Source organism: Octopus bimaculoides, chromosome 3, assembly GCF_046866305.1.
Source record: "Octopus bimaculoides isolate indiv1 chromosome 3, ASM4686630v1, whole genome shotgun sequence".
NCBI lineage: Eukaryota > Metazoa > Mollusca > Cephalopoda > Octopoda > Octopodidae > Octopus > Octopus bimaculoides.
In genome coordinates this window covers 8,959,326-8,974,600 of record NC_142930.1, presented here as the reverse complement: position 1 = coordinate 8,974,600, position 15,275 = coordinate 8,959,326, and the positions used below count along the sequence as shown (strand labels likewise).

The window sequence follows — 15,275 nt, the reverse complement described above, 5'->3', positions numbered from 1 at the left end:
GGAATGTTTGATTTGAAAAGATTATAGTAATGTTGATAGGCTGAAATAACCGTGAGCAGGTTGTTAAATTACAGGAGAAAATGTTGAAGTAAGTTGACATTTGAGACAAATAATAGCTGGTGTGGAAGCCAAACATTTGTTAGCTAATGTTATGTCCCTTTTATTAGAACATTAAGGGATAACCTTACTTAGTATGGGGAAAAATGTCAACATTATTTGAAAACAAATATAAAAAATAGAATGAATTAAAAAACTATGGCTGATATATATAAGACAGTATATTATGCCCATTTAAGGATGTTCGTTTTGATTGCATGTGTATGATGTTTTTAGGTGAAAAGTTGTGGAGGATGGAAATATGTTAGGTCTGTGTATGAGTATATTTGATTTTAAGTAACAGTGAGCAGGTCATTGATTTACTGAAGTAAATTAGGGAAATGTTGTTGAATTCAGGGACACTCCACAGTTGATAGAAAATGGGCTGAAGTAAGCCCAATCAACATATATCTGCAAAGAGACAGTCTGTTAAGAAACTTTATGAGATTCTCAATCTGACATACTAAAGACTTTGCTGATGTTGGAGTTATATGCTAGAAGTTTGCATGGTCAGACAGTTTGTCATTGTATGGTCAGAGAGTTTCCATTTGTTTTTATAAGGGTAACCTTTTGGAGCATATAACATGATGTTAGGACCAATTTCTTTAAGATGAAATGTTCACTGGAGAGTTTGGAAAATGTTTTGTGTGTATACAAATTGGAATTGGAAACCAAGTGGCCAGCACATGTAGTTGCTTTATCTGCAGGATACCACTTACTACAATGTTGTTAATTATCGTTTTAGGAAGTAAAGAAGCTTGTTAACTTTGTGATACTTGGAAAGACACTTTTACTTTCTAGGCATTTTGTAAGTGTTTTAATGGTAGGTGAATGCCTCTTAATGAGTGAGGTACATGATTTTCTGTCGGTGTTGCAGTCATTGTTCTTTCCTTGTATGTTGTTCTTTCCATAACTGTTCATTGATCACTTGAAAGTTATCAGTTATGTAGTTCATTTGTGTAAGAGATGTAGAGACACGTAATCTACTCTACTGTCAGATATTGGTTTAGGATGAAGCCTATCAACCATCTTATGTAATGAACATAGAATTGACTAGTGACTTATTAGCTGACTAGAAGTGTCAGAGGGTTTGAGAGTAGAGGCTGTTGATGTAAGTGGGTTGCATTGTTTTGTGTTGGTTGGTAAAGATCATGTTAAGAGTGAAAAAGTGATCAAGTGCTAATTGATCAGATTTACTAAGGAAAATGTTGCTTCGATGATAACAAATGTTTATTTTGACTTTTAGATACAATGAAGGTCTACTTGACATTACTGCCAGCTCAGTAGAAATGGTTGGTGAACCCAAAGAAGTATTTAAAGATTTGACCAAAGGAAACACTGTGACCAAGTAAGTTTCTTTTTATCATTTGAAATAATAATTTTTTATAGTTTTACAAGGCCACATTTTAGTTGAAGAGGGATATAGTTGGCTTAATTTCTCATAATTCATGTCAGACATTTATGTTGTTAATCCTGCGATTTGAACTTATGACATATGCATTTAAGCACTAACGGCATTTAGTTCACTGCACTTTAAGATGATAATCATCTAAAACTATAAAACATAGGTATTCCTACAACAGACTGTCTGTCCTATTTCCTGGTGAGAAAGTAATCTGCTAGATTTGTTGTGTTTGCCAGATTGATTGGAGATGAGGTAGTCAACTGGTTTTTTGAAATGCCTATTGCAAACTGTTAGATCAGAACTCCATGAACTTTACACCCTCCTCATTTCTTGAACCATAACCATAACTTCCATATGTTGCAGAAGCTACCGACACACTGGCCGACATATCTGTTGATGTCACCAGCCATGATAACTAGGTCACTGTCAGTAGTTATTAAGATTGTCTGTCGAAGGTTTCACAGAAGCAGTCTTTCTCTTCTTCTGGCAGTCCTGCCTGTGGAACATATTCTGAGATAAATGTTGCTATTGCATTGTCAAAAATTAGTCTCAACTTAATTATTCTATCATGCAGTAAAAAGTTCTTTGTGAAGTGATTGATGTTAGGAAGGACATCCAGCTGTAGAAACCATGCCAAAGCAGGCACCGATCCTGGTGCAGCCCTCTGGCTCATCTGTTCTTATTTCTTTACTGCCCACAAGGAGCTACACACAGATGGGACAAACAAGGACAGACAAAGGGATTAAGTCGATTACATCGACGCCAGTTCGTAACTGGTACTTGATTTATCGACCCCGAAAGGATGAAAGGCAAAGTCAACCTCGGCGGAATTTGAACTCAGAACGTAACGGCCTCACGAAATACCGCTAAGCATTTCGTCCGACGTGCTAACGTTTCTTCCAGCTCTGGCTCATCTGTTGTTGAACTGTCCAAGCCATACCAGCATGGAAAAAGGAACCTTAATTGATGATGATGGTGATGACAACCTGAGTACCTCAGTTACTTTATGTATCCATTTCTCAGCCAGCAGTATGCTTTTCTCACCCCTTCTGTCACTATTACTCAGAAGAATTTGTATTGCAGTCTCTTGTCTATGAGGAAGATCCCTTCCAACTTTTTCTCTTGCACACTGCACACATCCACTTGTCTCTGCTCTAAAATCTCCATAATCTCACCAGGCCTATTTTTCATCATGCCCATGTTTATAGTTACTGCCTTAAAGTTTTGGAACTTACAAGAAAGGTAGGTGGGAGGGTCTTCAATAGTAAAGGTGCTTGGTTGTTGGTTCATTAGTCTGATTGCATTAGTAACAATGGGAAAGTTGGGCCATGCTTTGCCAGCAGTTTGTAGATTTATACATGATTACTTTTTTCCTTTTTGTTTAATTTGCCATCATTCGTTCATTCTCCAACTCTTGCTGCATATGTGCCAATAGGTGCCATTTAAATTATCATCAATAAATAAAATAAATATGTAGATAAAGGTTCTGATGCTGTTTTTAATGTACCGTTGTTACATGTGTTTGCTATGATTTTTATTACTGTTGCTGGCAGGAATCTGGTGCAGGGGTAATAGATATATCAGGTATATGGGATGACTGTGCTATGGGGTAAGTGGGGATGGGAACACAAATAGTCACTAAGGGTAGGAAGTAGGGACTTATTACTGGTCAAGGGAAAAAAATGAGAGAGACATTCTGTATAAGAAGTTGGAAAGGATAAGAGCAGGTACATCACTACAAGTTTTGTAGGGACAAATGGAGAACAAAAAGAGAAGAAAGAAATATTTTAAGCATGGTTTAGAGAAGGAAAAGAAAATTGTTTGAAGCATTGCTCTCAGAGTTGAGAGCATTGCAACATCTTATAGCTTCCTAGGAGCCATTAAAATGTATTGGCTTAAGCTAATGAAGATGATTGCGTAACTCCTGTTGTCATTCATTAATTTATATTATGCTTTGTATTCTGTGTGTGTATATATATATATATGTACACGCATGAAGAAAATGTTGACAGTGACTTCAAATAGGCAGTTTACTTGCTATTGTTGGTCTTTGAAGTTATGTCATTTTCCTTTCTTGTAAAAACAAATATGACATCATGATGGAAGATATTGAGGGATTCTTCCATTACATGTTCAGATGTATTTTATATATAGCTTTACATTGAAGCAAACAGCAACACATACCCAGACCTGTCCATTGAAATTCAGTGTGGTACAGATTCTTTTTTCCTACCCTATCAGAGTATCTTTGAAGCTTTTGTCTCTTTAGTGTTTCTTCATAGCATTTACCTTGTAATAGGTGAGTCATCTATGTTTCTTAACTTCGTCGTCGTCGTTTAACGTCCGCTTTCCATGCTAGCATGGGTTGGACGATTTGACTGAGGACTGGTGAAACCAGATGGCTACACCAGACTCCAATCTGATTTGGCAGAGTTTCTACAGCTGGATGCCCTTCCTAACGCCAACCACTCAGAGAGTGTAGTGGGTGCTTTTATGTGTCACCTGCACGAAGGTCAGTCAGGCGGCACTGGCAACGGCCACGCTCATCTCGCTCGAGAAACCTCATATGTTTGTATACAGAAATGCAGAAAGGGTGAAGAAGAGAAAAAGAGACAGAAGAGAGGTGAAGAAACTCTGATGTTTCACAACTCTTCATTAAATAAAATTATAAGTTTTGTAACTTTACAAATGAATTTTGGTTGATCCTATTACCTCAAACAAACGTAAAGTTTCTTTATGCAGCAGTTAGTTTTGAAATTTTCCTATTACTAGCCGCTTCCCTCTCACTGCTTGAGTAATTTATTCTGTTTGTTCTATTTCACGGAAATGTTTGCCTTCAATGTGACACGTCATGCTAACAGTTGAATTTCTCTTATAACTCTCTTGACTATCTTCGGTTACGCTGATTATTTCCCTTAGCATATCAACTTGCACACAACCACACTAGCATGAGAAAGCAGATGTTAACAGACTGATACAATGTAATGCTAGACATTTTGTATTTTCTACCTCAGATTAGCATTTTGTCTATTTGTGTACAATTTTTTTTTTGCAGCTAATAGTTGCCCAATATTTTAAGAAAATGCTTCTCTGCAATTCTATATTTTTGCAGCAAGAGGATGGGAACTATCATATAGCTGTTTATAGGAGATCAAAAAAATTATTTATTGATGATTTTGTAAAAAGGGAATTTTTGATAATTTTAAATAACAATTGAAAATAGAGATTTAGTAAAGTTATATTGGCTTATTAAGAGTGAAATATTTGCAACTTAACTCAATTTTAAAATACTCTTTTTTGATAGTAAGTAGGCAATGTTTTGCTTCATTATTGATTTACAACGTGTAATTTATATCTTATAAATTAATGTAATTAACATACTAAAATATAAGGTATGCTGTTTTATGTCATTGCTGGTACTGCAAGTATGTCATTTGGAAATTTTAAGAGCTTGTCCCGCCTTTCTCCGAGTAGAACATATGCTACAAAAATAAAGCAAAACTGAATTGGAATGATTAAGCATTTAGGGTCAAGATGAAACCAAATGAATCTATCAATCTTTAATTGACCAGTGAGAAAAAAAAATAGTTGTGGCCACTAGTAAGAAAGGTTGCATGAGGAAATCTTCTGTAAGAATGGTCTCAGAATGCTTTCAGAACAGATTGAGAGAGTGTGTGTACACATGTGCAAGCACCTGCACACTCACACACACACACACACACACACACACACACACACAGAATCCAACATTTTTTTTTTGAAATATCTTTCTCATCAGTGTATCTTTGTAGGATTTACTTGACGTCATCTATGTTTGTCAATTTGTAAGTTGAAATACAAGGAGATACACTGATAATTTATACATGGATTTGTAACTACACATATACCATTTTTGATCTAAGATAATAGTATATGGTAATGTAGATTTCATTGAAAACTTTTTTGTCTAGAAACCTTGACATTTTATTAAGTAGATGGGAAATTAAAAGTGTCTAAATACATACCCTGGGGTAAGTAAACTAAAACAGTTTTAGTTGTAGTTTAAAGTAATATTGTTTTTATTATTTCCTTTCATGGATCTCTATGATTCATTGGACCTTTGTTCGTCTTTATATACTATCCATGTAATTTTTTTTTAACTATATCCAAATGTTTCCTTCATTTAATAGCTACTAACTATTGGAGTTTTGTTTTCTTTATAGGCTCGTTGTATTGAATGTTGATCGAGGAATGAAATATGAGCAAGCTTTAAGTATGTATGAGAATCACAAAGGCAAAGGTGGTTTTTACCTTTCAAAGGGTCAGCCATTTGGTCGTAAACTCTGTTTGTTGGCACTTTCCAAAGACAACTCTAAAAATATCTTCAAAGTAGCCAGGTTTGTTAATTTATTTCTGCAATCATCTTCTTAATAATATTTTCAGAATGGTGGCTATGAAAACTGATATTAATGTGTGTGTGTAATTTAGTAGTAAAGTGTCATACAGTAAAAGATAGTTAATGTAACTTTACTCATTCAGTTTTAGGAAGTTAACTGCTGTTTAAATCTGTCCTATAACAATTATTTCAGCTATTTCATTGTTGCCATATAACAAGTCTCATGCTTTATGAGAGAAATGCACTTAAAAAAAAAAAATATAGAAACAGAATGAACATAACTAGCATGTAAGAGAATCATTCTGGCGATTCAGAGAATTTTAATGTATTTTGTGAGTTGATCCTTTTGCTTCCTTAGTGAACCATTACATGATCTGTTTAATACCTGATGAGCCTGTTTCTAAACAACATAGCCCATATTGTGTGTGTATTCCATTTTGCTTGAAATGTTAACCCATTTTTGAAATTGAAACATAGAATTACAATAATATTAGCAGTCGTAGTAGCTGGATGTTTTTTATGAAGTTTTCTTGAGCTATTTTGATGATCTACTTTCATAGCATCAAATTTTCTACTTGACATCCAAAACATCCTTTTTGGCATAATTTAAGGTAATAATAATTTGGGCCATTTATATTTCTGGAAAACATTTTACGCTGAACATTAGTTAAAAATATTACCTGTTGTAAATTATTTACTAATTTATTAAATTACACCCAAAGCCTATAACCTACTGAATTGTTTTGGGCATGAGTGATTATATCTCTGTTGTCTTCTCTAAGGTTAAGTTACCACAAGTAAATAGAATGTAATAAACTAAACTTCTCAAGGTACCTATGTACAGTTGACTAGATTGAGTATAAATGTTGGTAATGATATATTTACCCTTGACTTTCCAATGGATCTGCTTCTTGTTTTAGACTAGGCTCGTAACTCTCAAAAATATTTATTCATTTTTTATTCTATTTCTTTTTACTGATGAACCTGTTAATGTTGATGTCTTTTCATTAATTAGGCCGAATACTGGTGTATCAGCATTTGAAATGGAGAAGTCAGACTTACATGCAAAATACTCAAAAATTAGCCTCATTGATGCAGGTAAATAATGTTTATTTTTGTATACATGTGATTGATAGTATTAATTAGTGATTGATTTATATATGTTTGGATAATTTTTGAACACTTTTATCTTAAAGAGGATTCATATAGCCTTACTTAATGAATGGTCTGCTATGTTTTATACATATGTGAATCAATTTTTTTTTTTACTTCATGATTCTGGGAAAGTGATGGAGAAATTAAAGTCTTGGTTAAAAGATAATGTGATGGAAAACTAAAGATCATAACCTACAGATACTGTGGTTTTAGTTAATGTCAATACCTATATACTCCTGAAATAGGTACCACAGCTTTTCAATTTATTGATATTCAGAAAGATAACCAATTTATGCAAACATTGATGTATACATGTTTCTAATAGTCCGTTGTGTTGTTTTTGAAGTTCTCAAGGACAAAATGTGATTGGTATGTCATGTAAAAGAAAAATGTAAGGTGGATATCGCCTGTGGAGAGAAGAAAGTTTTGTGTGATGTTTTTTATTTGTCATAGGTGTTCACTTACTCTAAGTGATAATTTGCTTCAAACACTTTACCTAAAGTCAGTAATGTGTCTTTTTCATTGTTGATTTTTTTTCATGGAAGGCACTAATTTATTCAAGCATTCTGTGAACTAGATCATCAGCACATTAGAGTTCTCACAGACAGCTGGTTTTAAATACTTCTGTTATGGCTTGCTGGATTATAATAAATAGAAGAATGGAGTCTTGGTCAGCCACTGCTTGTACACTATATTTGTTGCTGTGCTCATTTCTGACTGTCACCTTGCTGATTGCACTTCTGAGAAATGACTTATACAGCTTTTACAAGTCATTCCACTGCTAGCTTCTTTAGTAACCAACAGATTACAGAGGGATCTGAGGAAGGTATTACTGATCACTGGTTACTAAGAGATCCAGCTTCATGAATGCTAGGTATACTGGACTTAGTCCCCTTAGCTAAATACTTCTGAAGTTTTCTCATTAGCAATATAGCATCTGTAATACTTCTTACTGGTACAAAGCTGATTTGTACCACCACCACCACCTCTTCCTCCTCCCCGTCGTTCAACGTCCATTTCCCATGCCAGCATGGGTTGGATGGTTTGACTGGAGCTGTCCAGGCTCCAATTGTCTGTTTTGACATGGTTTCTATAGCTGGATGCCTTTCCTAATGTTGACTGCATCCTGTCTAATTCTTCTTTTAATCAATTGTGCTGTGGTTTTTTCGTTAACTTTCATAACTTGATCTAAAAATTCAGTACCTCTGTAATTTCTTCTTACTAGTGCATCTCCTTTGCCCTTATGGGAGTATGCCAGTGATTGTGTACGACATCTTGTACTACCTGATTGACTATGTGGGTAACTAGCTTGTTCCTTTCTCTGCCAGATATTTTAAGTATCCAGCAGTAATTCCTGATGGATTCTATGCTTTCCCTGCTCTCATACCATTAATTAATTTGTCTACCATACTATCAATTTGAAAGGCTGGCCTCTGTTAAGTTGGGGGTACTGGATATGGGCAGATTTCATGCCATACCCTGTTTCACAAACTTCTTGACTGAAGAGAGTGGAGTAATGGTGGAAGAGAAGTAGGATGATAAACGTTGTTGATGGAAGAACTGAATACAGCTAGATCAAATTCTATTTCTCTTTACGTAGGCAGCATAACACAGTTGATAGGTGAGTGCCAGATGGGAGAGTAAAGAAGAGAACAGTAGTTGGAAGCTTAACAGGAATATAATAGCTGAGAGGCCTCTATAGATATATTACACATCCCAGCGTCCTCCACCACCGCCACCACCATGTTCATTTGTGCAGCTGCTTTTCCATGCATGCCTCAATGTGTGGATTTTCTTCAGTGTCTCACCACTCTCTACAGTTGCTTGTCATCTCTTTTATGATGTTCCTGTTTCCTGAGCACAGTCTTTACTGCTTCATCCCATGTCTTCATATGTCTCTCGCTTCCACGGTCTTAGATGCTTGGTACTCTATATAGCTAACATTCTACATATGCACCACATGTATTTATCAGTGTAGTCTTCTCTCTTGCATCCTATGTCTGATTCTTTTATCCAGCTCACTGGTGCTCTGTCATTCATGAAATGGGGCATACTTGTTTAATTTCTTCTCAGTCATTACAAATATTCAGCATTCAGAGCCCATGTCTTACTACTACTTTGCAGTATTACACTTCATACATAAGCATCATACAATCTGTTTATTACTAGCTGAAATAATAGCTCCCTGATCTTTCTGCACCTTGCTCTTACTCTAAGTGAACTATACTTTTAGAAAACCTACCTCCAAAAGCTATCAACTGCTGATTGTGAGGATTTATTTTATGCATGTTGTTATTGTTAACTGCTCCTGTGATTTTTTTTCTATGTGTAAAGTCTACCTTAACTGCCAGCCTGCTTGTGATCCCAGTACACTTATGAATCGCTGGTATACAGTAGTAACACTGTATGAAATTGTTTTTTGCTTCTTTCCTGCTTGTTGAGTGCTACCATTTTCCTGACAGTTGAAGATTTCTTGCTTAATAAACTTTAGTCTTCGCTAAAGTTTACTTCAAAGCCTTAGCAGCATGTTGGAGTTTCATCGATAGCCATTATGACCTGGAGGACTGTAGTAAACAGGAGAGGTCTAACAGTTTTGTTGTACGCCTACCTGCACACTAAATCTATTTAGCCACTCATCTACTCTTAATTTCCTTAGTAACCACCAGATGGCAAAGACCTCTAAGTTAATGAATCCTAGATGTAGGAGTTTACTTTCAGTTAAGTGCCTTTCTTGGAGTTGTCTATCTGCAAAGATGGCATTGATAATAGTATTTTTTCTTGGTACAAAAGATGATGTGCATCTCATCTAGGTGAATTTGGTTTCTAATTAATTGTGTTATAACACTTCTTGTACATGTAATGTTATCAGAAAGTTTCTTGGTTTCATGTCCTTTGCTTATACTGTTCATTAGAAATGCACATGCAGCTCATGATCATTGGTAGATAATTTATTGATTCAATTTAGAAATAGGCTGAATGCTATATACTCATGTTGAGCTATTTGGTGTTTTGTTACATTATGTTAGAACAGCTTTTATATTTTTATTATGGTTGATAGATTCAACAAATATATATATGTATCAGATTTTGCATGAAGCTCAACAAATCTATCAACACCCTAAAATAGCTTTGCGAGTTTTTTTTTTTTGACAAACACAGGTTTTGGAGTGAATTGCATGTTTTAATGATACTTAAGTGTTAGTTCAAGGTAACTAATCATTAGCAAAAATGCCAGAAAGTATGAACAATTATTTGAACTTAATCTGTGATGACTGTCACTGAATAAATATTCAACTGTCTCATCATCATCATCATCATCGTCGTTTAATGTCCGCTTTCCATGCTAGCATGGGTTGGACAATTTGACTGAGGACTGGTGGACCAGGAGGCGACACCAGGCTCCAATCTGATTTGGCAGAGTTTCTACAGCTGGATGCCCTTCCTAACACCAACCACTCTGAGAGTGTAGTGGGTGCTTTTACGTGCCACCGGCGTGAAGGCCAGTCAGGTGGTACTGGCAACGGCCATGCTTGAAATGGTGTATTTTATGTGTCACCTGCACAGGAGCCAGTCCATCAGCACTGGCAACGATCTCGCTCGAATGCCTTCTGTTAAGGAGTCAAGTGATTCTTATGGAAAACCTCAACATACATAATGTTACCACAAAGTTTATCCTCTAGTTCTTGACATTTGAATAAAAGCTGTGTGTACTACAGTGTGAGAAGGTCAGCACCAAATGTATACTTTTAATCATTTCTCAAAACCAGTTCAGTGTTATTTATTTTTTTAATTTTTAAAAGTATATTTCTTTTCTCTCATAACTGATTATATCTCTTTAATGATTGCTTATTAATATATTCATTTTCTCCATCTCTGATACAAATTAGAGTTTGAAGCTAATTGTTATTTAATTGCAAAATCAATTTTAATAGGCAATGTAGTAAACATTTTTTAACCCTTTTTCTACCAACTTGCCTGATACTGCCCAGGTTCTGTGATGCGAATTTCCTGTTCTAAAATGATCTAATTTAAAACATTCCATCAAAATTCTATTTTAATTTATGTTCCAAATACCAGCTTAGATAATGACTTAGTTTTGGTAAATTCTTCATCATCGCCTGACTGGCCTTCGTGCAGGTGACACTCTCTGAGCGGTTGGCGTTAGGAAGGGCATCCAGCTGTAGAAACTCTGCCAAATCAGATTGGAACCTGGTGTTGCCATCCGGTTTCACCAGTCCTCAGTCAAATCGTCCAACCCATGCTAGCATGGAAAGCGGACGTTAAACGATGATGATGATGATGATGATGAAAGGCTGTGCATTTCAGCAGAAATATGGCAATAGAAGAGCTATTTTGTATATTGCTAATTTCCTCAAGTCTAGCACTTGATTATAATCCTACCTACATTTCAAATTATGAACCAATTAGTTATTACAGAAAGTTACTTGTATTTGATATTAACATCAGGTTTATACCCTTCATCATTATTATTCTCAAAACAACTCTTATGAGCATTATCAACATATTGTTTTTCTATCTGTCAAGAGAGTGGAATAAGGTTTAAGAAATAAACTTTTCCTCATTCTTTATGTACTATCATCATCATCTTCCTCTCTCCTGTTTAACTCTTTTGTACCAATTTCACCTTGAATTAAATATCACTTCTGGCAATTGTCTACTACTAACAAGCTGTCTACAATTAACCTCTTCCCACCTTTCTTCTTAGCCTTGAGTGCTTGCTTTGCAGGATTCTATTAGACATCTAATGATTGTACTTCAGTCATTGCAGGACTTCATTAGTTTTATCTTCTATTATTTACCATGTTTCATGGTGTGGATATTTTCAACATTACTTCTAATGTCAACTTTACATAAACAGTATCCAGACTGGCCCTCCCCCACTCAGTATATTAGTCATCATTGCATGTTGAGTATGTAGTATGGTTCTAAAGCAGAGCCATTATGTAACTGCAACAAGTCTGTGGGGTGTGCATAGTCGTTTATTTGGCTACTTGCCTGCCATAAGATTGCTCAATCAGCATTGACTTGGAGTACAATAACAACTTCACACAAACCTTTCGTATGAGATTTTATTTCTCATATTCTCATAAGCACATGACTAGCACACAATTAGTAAGTTGTAACTTGCAAAGATTATTGAATATTTGAAATGAACTGTTATCACATGCAGAAGAAGTAGTCACTATGAAGTAAAAGTTGGTATTGGTCAAGAGTTCAGGACTATGTTAAAGCCATTGTGCTATGCCCCTGGGCAAAATATATAAGCATGATTGCCACTGCCTGGCAATTGATGTCTGAGTGATTTATTGTAGGAAGAGCTTCCACTTGTAAAAACTCCCTCTCTTCTCATTTAGTAAGGGCATCCATCTGTAGAACTGAGAACTGTTTCTACTCTGTACCCTGTGCTAGTATAAAATTGTTCATGAAATATACAATGTACTTGTGTGGTATTTTTGAATTTGAGGCATAATTCATTAAATCTAGAAGCAGTCCACGTATCTCCTTGGACAAATAGGGTCCATAAATTGTTCATTGTACAAGTATCTGTCGAGCATTGTTGTTGTCGTTGGCGTCACCTCCACCACTGTCTTCATTCCACATTTGGTTTTTCATGCTGGTGTTGGTTGGACAGTTCATCATTGTTTGAATCAGTTCTTATTTGGAGTTAGTGCCTTTCACCTGAGTCACAGATCACTTTCCCTCAAACACTCAACTTTTGATATGGCTTCTACAGCTGGCTGCCTTTCCCATCATCAACCGCTTTAAAAAGCACACTGGATGTATTTTATCATTGATAACAGCACTAAAGAAATTACTCTATCTTATATCATCTTCAAATACCTATTCCACTCATACCAGAGAGGTTCTCTTGTTCCCTCTTCCTTGCATTGTCTCTATTTATTTGTTCTTGTCTGCCTAACTGGATGTGTAAAAAGGCATGTTTTTTTGTTTTCCATCACATCACCATTGCGGTTGTGTAATTGCCTGACTGGGCTTTTTGGATTTTCGAGCGAGATCGTTGCCAGTGCCCCTGGACTGGCTTGTGCGGGTGGCACATAAAAGACACCATTTCGAGCGTGGCCGTTGCCAGTATCGCCTGACTGGCCTTCGTGCTGGTGGCACGTAAAAGCACCCACTACACTCTCTGAGTGGTTGGCTTTAGGAAGGGCATCCAGCTGTAGAAACTCTGCCAAATCAGATTGGAGCCTGGTGTAGCCTTCGGGTTCCACCAGTCCTCAGTCAAATCGTCCAACCCATGCTAGCATGGAAAGCGGACGTTAAACGATGGTGATGATGATGATGATGATGACTCCCCTTTCTCTCTCTTTCCCCTCCTATCACTTGCTCTCTTCTAGCCTTGTCTTTAGCCTTTTTATCCATCCATCTCCTTCTTTTCACCTTGACCCTCTTCGGTTACACTATTGTTTGGGTTCTCTTCCATTATTCTTACACTCTGTAACCCACTTGCTCCTTATAATTCTGGTTTTCTTCTATCACTCTCTCTCTTTCTCTCAAACACTGCTTCCAGAGAGAGAGGAAGAGAGAGTGATAGGATGGAAGGAAAGATGGAAAGAAGAAAGAGATAAGGAGGAAAGATGGCATAGGCGCAGGAGTGGCTGTGTGGTAAGTAGCCTGCTTACCAACCACATGGTTCCGGGTTCAGTCCCACTGCGTGGCATCTTGGGCGAATGTCTTCTACTATAACCTTGGGCCGACCAAAGCCTTGTGAGTGGATTTGGTAGACGGAAACTGAAAGAAACCTGTCGTATATATGTATATATATATATATATATATATATATATATATATATATATATATATATATATATGTGTGTGTGTGTGTTTGTGGGTCTGTGTTTGTCCCCCTAGCATTGCTTGACAAACGATGCTGGTGTGTTTATGTCCCCGTAACTTAGCGGTTCGGCAAAAGAGACTGATAGAATAAGTACTAGGCTTACAAAGAATAAGTCCCGGGGTTGATTTGCTCGACTAAAGGCGGTGCTCCAGCATGGCCACAGTCAAATGACTGAAACAAGTAAAAGAGTAAAAGAGAATGATAAAAGGAGATGGGATGATGAGAGTGGAGTAATAAAAGAGGGAAAATAATGGGCTGAGGGAGAGAATTAGTAAGTGATAGTTGAGAATATCGAAGAGAGAAAGCTGTAGATAGGAGCAACATGATTAGTGGCATCATTTATAAATAATGTTCTAACTGTAGTCGTCTCATCTTTATTGTGATCATGTTGTGTTAAGATTCTGATATTTTTCAGTTTTGTATTTCTTATTTAATAGTCAGAAAGGAATTTTGTAAAAGATTTATGTCCAACCCATGCTAGCATGAAACAGGGGCATTAAATGATAATGATGATGATTTAACCTGTACATTGAACAAATCTGGAGTCAATTTTAAGACTCTCTTTTATCTTTGCCAGCTAGCTTCAGTTTTATCTTGTGATCATTCCCTCTGCTATGTCCAATGTTTGCAGGTACTCCTCTCTCGTACATTAGTCCTCCCTTCTGAGCAATATTTTGACATATTAGTCATTAAGGATTACATTTTGATTGTTAATCTGCATTAAATTGATTATATCTTTGTATGATCTCAATGAATTGATTATGTGACCTGGTTTTGATTTTTGTTTGGGACCATTTCACTTCATTAACAATAACATTTTCTTAAGGTAGTGTATGGTCACAACACCAGCACCCTTCACTGTCAATTTCTGAAATGTGTATTTATATGTGTGTATCTAAATAAATATGCTGTTGTCTTTTCAAATAGACATACAGTGTAAGGCTTTTTTTAAGTGTGCAAGATTTGGAAGTTATGATGTGCATAGCTTTTCCACATATATTAGCAGCATAAAGGAAATGTACTATCTATGATTGAGAATTGAAATTAGGTTTATATCTACTTTTGTTGCTTTCACACTCTGATGTTAAAAAAAGCCGTTGCTTATTGAACGATACTATTGTATATGAAAAAATCAATAAATGAGGGAAAGGTATATTAAGTTTTTTCAAATTTGTAATCTATAGAGTAAATAAATCACTCTTCTCTCTCTCTCTCCCTCTCTAGTCTCATACTACTCATATTTTTGTTATGATGTCTGCAAGTCAGTTTGCCTAATCAATGTTTAACCTGTTACCTATTCAGTCTGACTGTATATTGTTGTAAGTCTATCCTGATAGCCTTCCTTATTCTAAAATTCTGCTGCAATG

At 36.0% G+C, this 15,275-nt stretch overlaps 1 protein-coding gene across 12 annotated transcripts in view; it reads left to right on the top strand.

Moving 5' to 3' along the window:
* The window catches only part of LOC106872350 (protein strawberry notch homolog 1), a 183,276-nt gene that overhangs the window by 153,612 nt on the left and 14,389 nt on the right, over positions 1-15,275 (top strand). For all 12 annotated transcript variants that reach the window (XM_052966648.2, XM_052966646.2, XM_089348534.1 and 9 more), the window contains 3 exons: positions 1,343-1,444; positions 5,704-5,877; positions 6,892-6,974. In XM_052966648.2, coding sequence (XP_052822608.1) covers positions 1,343-1,444; positions 5,704-5,877; positions 6,892-6,974 — 359 coding nt within the window. The remainder of the gene's footprint in view (positions 1-1,342; positions 1,445-5,703; positions 5,878-6,891; positions 6,975-15,275) is intronic.